The 6,224-nt window shown below is 54.5% G+C and overlaps 1 protein-coding gene across 1 annotated transcript in view; it reads left to right on the top strand.

Moving 5' to 3' along the window:
* PITPNM3 (PITPNM family member 3) overlaps positions 1-6,224 on the top strand; it is a 112,579-nt gene extending 106,355 nt beyond the window's left edge. Inside the window, exons 17-19 of the mRNA XM_023730997.1 lie at positions 481-664; positions 5,110-5,238; positions 5,919-6,224. Of these exons, the coding sequence (XP_023586765.1) occupies positions 481-664; positions 5,110-5,238; positions 5,919-6,224 (619 nt within the window). The remainder of the gene's footprint in view (positions 1-480; positions 665-5,109; positions 5,239-5,918) is intronic.

Genomic DNA, 6,224 nt, shown 5'->3' with positions numbered 1-6,224 from the left:
CAGGAAGCCCACTCTGCTTCCCCCAATCAAAATTAATAGCTCTCTGCTCTGGCTCCCATCTCTCAGTTAGCACTGTGTGTTAGCCAGTCTCCAAATAGGGTCCCCCCTCCCCCACAGTGAGCCTGGGGTTCCAGTATTCATGCGTTTATGTGGTCCCTTCACCTTTTCATTTGTGACCGATAGAATGCAGTGGAAAGGACACTGTGTGGCTCCCAGGCTGGATCATAAGAAGCCTTGCAGCTTCCACCTGGTAGGGCCATCACGGAGAAGGGCTCAGGAGCAGAGGGGCAGGAGAGGGGGAGGGTAGTTTGTTGTGGGTATGCTGAGCCAGGAGTGTGGATGTAGGGGTCCCCCTTGTCCTCCCTAGCGCTCCGTGGAATAGCCCTCCTGGCTTCTCAGGAGGGCCGCAGGCAGGGCAGGCTGTGGGGCATCGGATGGGGGCTGGCACGGGCAGGGCTGGACCCTACAATGCTGTCTCAGGCACTGGCAGGACCTGGGCTACATGATCCTCTACATCACCGGGCGGCCGGACATGCAGAAGCAGCGGGTGGTGTCGTGGCTGTCCCAGCACAACTTCCCCCAGGGCATGATCTTCTTCTCCGATGGGCTGGTTCACGACCCTCTAAGGCAGAAGGCCATCTTCCTCCGCAACCTTATGCGGGAGGTGAGTGCCGGGTGGGGCAGGGCCTCGGCCACACCCAAAATGCGGGCCTTCACAGCCTGACCTTCCTGAGCTAGAGGAGAGCCCCCACGTGTGAGAACGCAAGGCCCCCACAGTCCTTCCTCCTCCCTTAACCCCGTGGGCTTCCTGTGTTTATCCTGCAGCCTCAGGCTGTGCCTGGGGACAGCTCATTCACATGGATCTCGTGCTGTCCTTTTAACAGCCCTTGGAGGTAGGTGGCATCCCAGCTGCTGACCAAGAGGTTGGCTGTTCGAGTCCACCCAGAGGCACCGCAGAAGAAAGGCCTGGCAATCTACTTTCAAAAAAAATTAGTCATTGAAAACTCTACGGAGCACCGTTATGCTCTGACACACATGGAATCGCCATGAGTTGGCGATGACTCCATGGGGACTGGTTGGTTGGTTGCAAGGTGGGCATTTTTGTCCCTATTGACAGATGATCCTACGAAGGTACAGTGACTTGCCCAGTATCTCAGCATCAGCTTTCATCCTTTTTCTCCTGATTCTAAAGCCTAAACTCTAGACTACATCGGGTAACTCATTCAAAAGACATTTATTAAGTGCCTATTGTGTTCCCAGAGGGCAGTGGTGGTTCAATGGTAGAATTCTCGCTTTCCATGCAGGAGACCCGGATTTGTTTTCCGGCCAGTGCACCTCCTGTGCAGCCACCACCCCTGTCATTGGAGGCTTGTGTGTTGCTGCTATGCTGAACAGGCTTCAGCGGAGCTTCCAGCCTAAGACAGAGTAGGAAGAAAGGTCTGGCAAGCTACTTCTGAAAATCAGCCAGTGAAAACCCTATGGATCATAATGGTTTGATCCGCAGCTTATCATGGGGATGGCACAGGACCCGGCAGCGTTTTGTGAGTTGGGTGCTGACTTGCTGGCAGCTAACAACAAAACAGCATTGTGTTCCTTACCCTGTGCGTGGTGATAGGGCTGCACAAAGACAAACAATACGCAGAACGTGCTCTCCAAAGCTTAGGACTTAAGACAGTGGTCTCACAGCGAGGTCCTGGGACCAGCGGCATCCGCTTCACCTGGGAATTTGTTAGAAATGCAAATTCTCTGGCCCCACCCCAGACTTATTGACTCAGAAACTCTGAAGCGGAGACCCAGTACACTGTTTTAATCAGCCCTCCAGGGGATTCTGATGCACACAAAATTGTGAGAACCCCTGGTCTAGAGCAAGGGTTGACAAACACTGGCCTGTGAGTGAAATCCAGCCCATAGCCTGTTTTTATATGACATGTGAGTTAAGACTTACTTTTACTCTTTTAAATGGTTGGAGGAAAGAAAATCCAAAGAAGGATGATATTTCATGACATGTGAAAATTATTTGAAATTCCAATGGCAGCATCCATAAGTAATGTTTTACTGGGGCCAAGCCATGTGTTGTCTGTGGCTGCATTTACAACTGCAATGGAAGGGTTGAGTGGTTGCAGTCGAGTGCGAAGTCTGAAGGGTTTACTATTTGGCTCTTCACAGAAAAAGTTTGCCGATCCCTGATCTTGAAGGACATGTAAATTGATCATTTACTGGTGTGTGATCTTTACTATAACTGAAAAAGACCCCACTGATGAACGGAGGAGAAAGGATTGAGCTTTGCCTAGGAAGGCCAGGGAAAGCTTCCAGGAGGTAGTAACTTTTTAGCTGAGTCTTGAAGCACATGTGTGAGTTTGTCATGTGGACAAAGGAACAGCATGTGTAAAAGGCACAGAGGCAGGAAAGAGCCTGGGACCTTCTCAGAGCTTCAGGCTTCCAGGATGAGGGGCAAGTGCAGGGTCAAACCCAGGAGAAGTGGGAGCTGAAGCCCCAGACATCATCAGGGGCCTGAGCCTGGCAGGCCTTGAAACCTTGGCAACCAGGCCCAGGGCAATGGGTTGCCATGGAAGAGCTTGAAGCAGGGGAATGGCAGTGTCTAATTTGGGTCATAGAAAGATCCTGCTGGTGGCTGTGTGGAGAACAGATTGGCGGGAGAAATAAGAGGCAGGGAGGTCAGTGAAGAGGCTGTTGTTGCCCAGGCAAGAGGCAGGAAGACCCGAATCCAGGTGGTGGCAATGGCGATGGAGACATAATGAGGAGGTAGAGTTGCCAGGACTTAGTGATGGCCAGATGTAGGGAGTGAGGAGCTCTCCGGTGTCCATCTTGGATGATGAGGAGAACTGAAGAGCCACTCACCTGACCGTGGTCTCCTTGGGCAGATTGTGTTTGTTTTGTTCATCAGTGTATCTCTGGCATTTGGGGCAGTGACGGTACACAATAGGCACTCAATAAACATTAGTAGAGTGAACAAAAGGTCCCTCGGTGGCGCAAGCAGTTTGAAATTGATTGCTGACCTAAAGGTTGGTGGTTTGAATGCACCCATTGGTACCATGGAAGAAAGGCCTGGAGATCTACTTCCTTAAAGATTACAGCCAAGAAAACCCTATGGGACAGTTCTACTCTGTAATACATGGGTTCACCATGAGTTTGAATTGACTCTAGAGCAACTAACAACAAGAAGAATGAGTGAATGAATCAGTGAATGAATCAGCGGGATGAGATCGGGAGAGAGGAGGAGGACCAGGCTGAAGGAAGCTGAAATCAGTTGTGGACAGGTCCAGGCTGCTGTGGCCATGGGACATGAGCCATGTAAGCCCCAGCACGTGGTCCAGGGGCATGGTGGAGATTGGGAGACACTAGCATAAAGCCATGGCAGAGGAGGTATCTCCTGGGGAAGGTGAGGAGTGAGAGGAGGCTGAACTGGGCCCCTGAGAGCAGGAAGAGGAGCCAGCAGAGGAGCCAGGAGGAGGCCCAAGGGGGCAGAGGCCCAGGAGAGAGAAGCTGCCCAGATATCGGGGGAGGAGAGAGTCTCAAGAAGGAGAGAGTGTCTGTGAGAAGAGGTGTGGGTCAGTGAGACTGTTACTGGATGAAGACGGGCCACTGATGCTCTCGGTGAGGAAGGGACACCCCAGAGGGCCAAGGGGGCTCAGCTTGGAGGGTCCTGAGGGTGGGAGGCAGACTCACTGGAGAAGGAGGAATGACATGCAGAGTGAGCTGGGGCAAATGAGGAGGCAGGAAGGGACGAAGGGGCTGCTGCTTCCTCTGAGGCTAAAGCTGACTGGGAACACACCAGCCGATGAGGTGAGGGGCAGGGGTTGAGGAAGGACATAGGAGGCCTGCTCAGTGGTTTGACATCAAAGGCAACGTCACCTGCAGGACTAAGGTCTTAGGGAGGGAGGTAAAATATCAGCAAACATTTTTTGGGGGACGGAAAGAACATGTAGGGCAAGAGCGGCTTGGCTCTGGGAGTTTCTCCAGCGGCTCTTAATGGCCAGGGTATAGAAATGAGAAGGTGAATGATGGAAAAATTCCAGGCTGGACATTTGGCCAGGAGGGAGTGGGGGGAGGGTGATGGGGCCGAGGAATCACGGTGGAGACCAGAGAACACAGCAGTGCCCTAGGGAACCCAGGGAGGGTGAGGAAGGGGGCAAAGAACGGGGGCTGGAGCATGTTGAGGAGGTGAGAAGTTGGGGAGTGGTGGAGGTCATCTGGGTGGTTGGTGTCATGTGGGATGATGGCAGGATTTGGGGTGAAGACACGCTCCAGATGCCAAAGAAAATGCAGGTCTCTGGGAGACTGAGGAGCAGCTGTAGGGGGGAAGGGGTGGCCAGAGATGTGGACAGCAAGAGGGGTGGTCAGACTGGGTATGTGGAGGCTCGGGGTTCAGAGGGGGACAGTGTGGGTTCCCTCCTGGAGGTGGCAGCCACTGATGCCAAAGAAGGCAAGGATCCAAGAGAAAAGGTGGTAGGTGGGCTGTCCATGTGGACAGTGGGTCATCCCAGGTGGTGGTGGGGCTTAGAAGGAAGGACAACTAGGACCCAGGACCAACGGCCTCCAGTGAATTTGTGGGGAGGGTGACGGCACCAATGAGGAGGCACAAGGTGAGGAGCAGCTGGGCCGTGGGCACCTGAAGGAGGCGGGGGCTTCATCCCAGTGGGATCGGGAGGATCTGGATGTGACACCAGAACAAGGGGATCTTGGTGGTTCTCAGTACTGGAACAGACTTCCGAGGAGGATGGGAAGCCCAGGCTGGTGGATGTGGGTGGCCCAGCCCTATGATACACGAGCTGAGTGCACCTGGGACTCGATTTCTTTGTCCAAAAAGGAACACTTTGCCAGGTCACTATATAACCTCTGGGATCTTGCTGCCCAGGTGGGGCTGGCGAGTGGCTGTGGTCATGATTGTCACAGGCAGACCATGTCAGGCCTGAGTGTGGGGTGGGGCAGAGAGGGAGCCATCGCGGAGTGATACAGGGTGCACCTGTGACTTGGCGGGTAACAGAGTGCAGATAAAGGGTCCCCAAGCGGGGCCTCAGGGGTGGTCTAGAAAGCCTGGGGGAGGCCAGCTGGGCCTGCACCTCCTGCCACAGGCTGCCTGCCTTTCAGTGCTTCATCAAGATCAGTGCAGCCTACGGCTCTACGAAGGACATCTCTGTCTACAGCGTGCTGGGCCTGCCACCCTCCCAGATCTTCATTGTGGGCCGGCCCACCAAGAAGTACCAAAACCAGTGCCAGGTGGGTGAAGGCTGGGCTGGGGACTGGAGGGGCACGGGCCGGGGAATGGGGGAAGTAGGCTATTCATTCGTTTGCTTGTTCATGCAATCATTTATTTGTTCATTCCTTCACTTATTCATTCATTCTTTCATCCAACAAACACTACTGGGCACCTTCCCTGGGCCAGGCCCTGTGTTGGGTGCAGGGGAGGATTCCTAGTGGAGTTAGATGTAACATCAGTCAGTCTAGTGTGGGAGACAGGAGAAAATCTCTGCTGCCGCTGGGCCGTGGTCCACACTTTGAGTAGCAAGGTTATAAGGACACATGGGAGGAATTGGCAAGAAGGGCAGTTCTGGGGGCCAGAAAAAATGAGTTCTATGGGGTAGAGAACTGGATAATGGCATTTTTTGTTCTTTTGTTTTCTTTTGGCTTTACATTTTGGGATTCTAGTGAGCATGACAAAGACGGGGAGCAATTAAACTCCCCTCCTCCAATCAGGAATCTAAAGAGGACTCTGGTGTGATCCCCGGGTACAGATAGAGGTGGTGTGTTGTCAAAGCGAGGGGGAGCCCTGGACAATAATCAGCTCCCCTCGTCTCGGGAGCTGGAGCATGGTGGGAGGTTCTAGGGACAGGAGATGTTGGGTGGGCAGGACCGGGGGCCTGCGCCACCTGCTGGCCTAACGCTTGTCCCCTCCGCAGTTCCTGAGCGAGGGCTACGCCGCGCACCTGGCCGCGCTGGAGGCCAGCCACCGCTCGCGCCCCAAGAAGAATAACTCGCGCATGATCCTGCGCAAGGGCAGCTTCGGGCTCCACGCGCAGCCCGAGTTCCTGCGGAAGCGCAACCACCTGCGCAGGACCATGTCGGTGCAGCAGCCAGGCCCGCCTGCCACCAACCCCAAGCCAGAACGGGCTCAGAGCCAGCCAGAGTCCGACAAGGACCACGAGCGGCCCCTGCTGGCGCTCAGCTGGGCGCGTGGGGCCCCCAAGTTCGAGTCGGTGCCCTGA

Source organism: Trichechus manatus, unplaced genomic scaffold (assembly GCF_000243295.1).
Source record: "Trichechus manatus latirostris isolate Lorelei unplaced genomic scaffold, TriManLat1.0 scaffold00040, whole genome shotgun sequence".
Lineage (NCBI taxonomy): Eukaryota > Metazoa > Chordata > Mammalia > Sirenia > Trichechidae > Trichechus > Trichechus manatus.
Note: the sequence above shows the minus strand (reverse complement) of the source record. Positions and strands in the feature narration are given on the sequence as shown.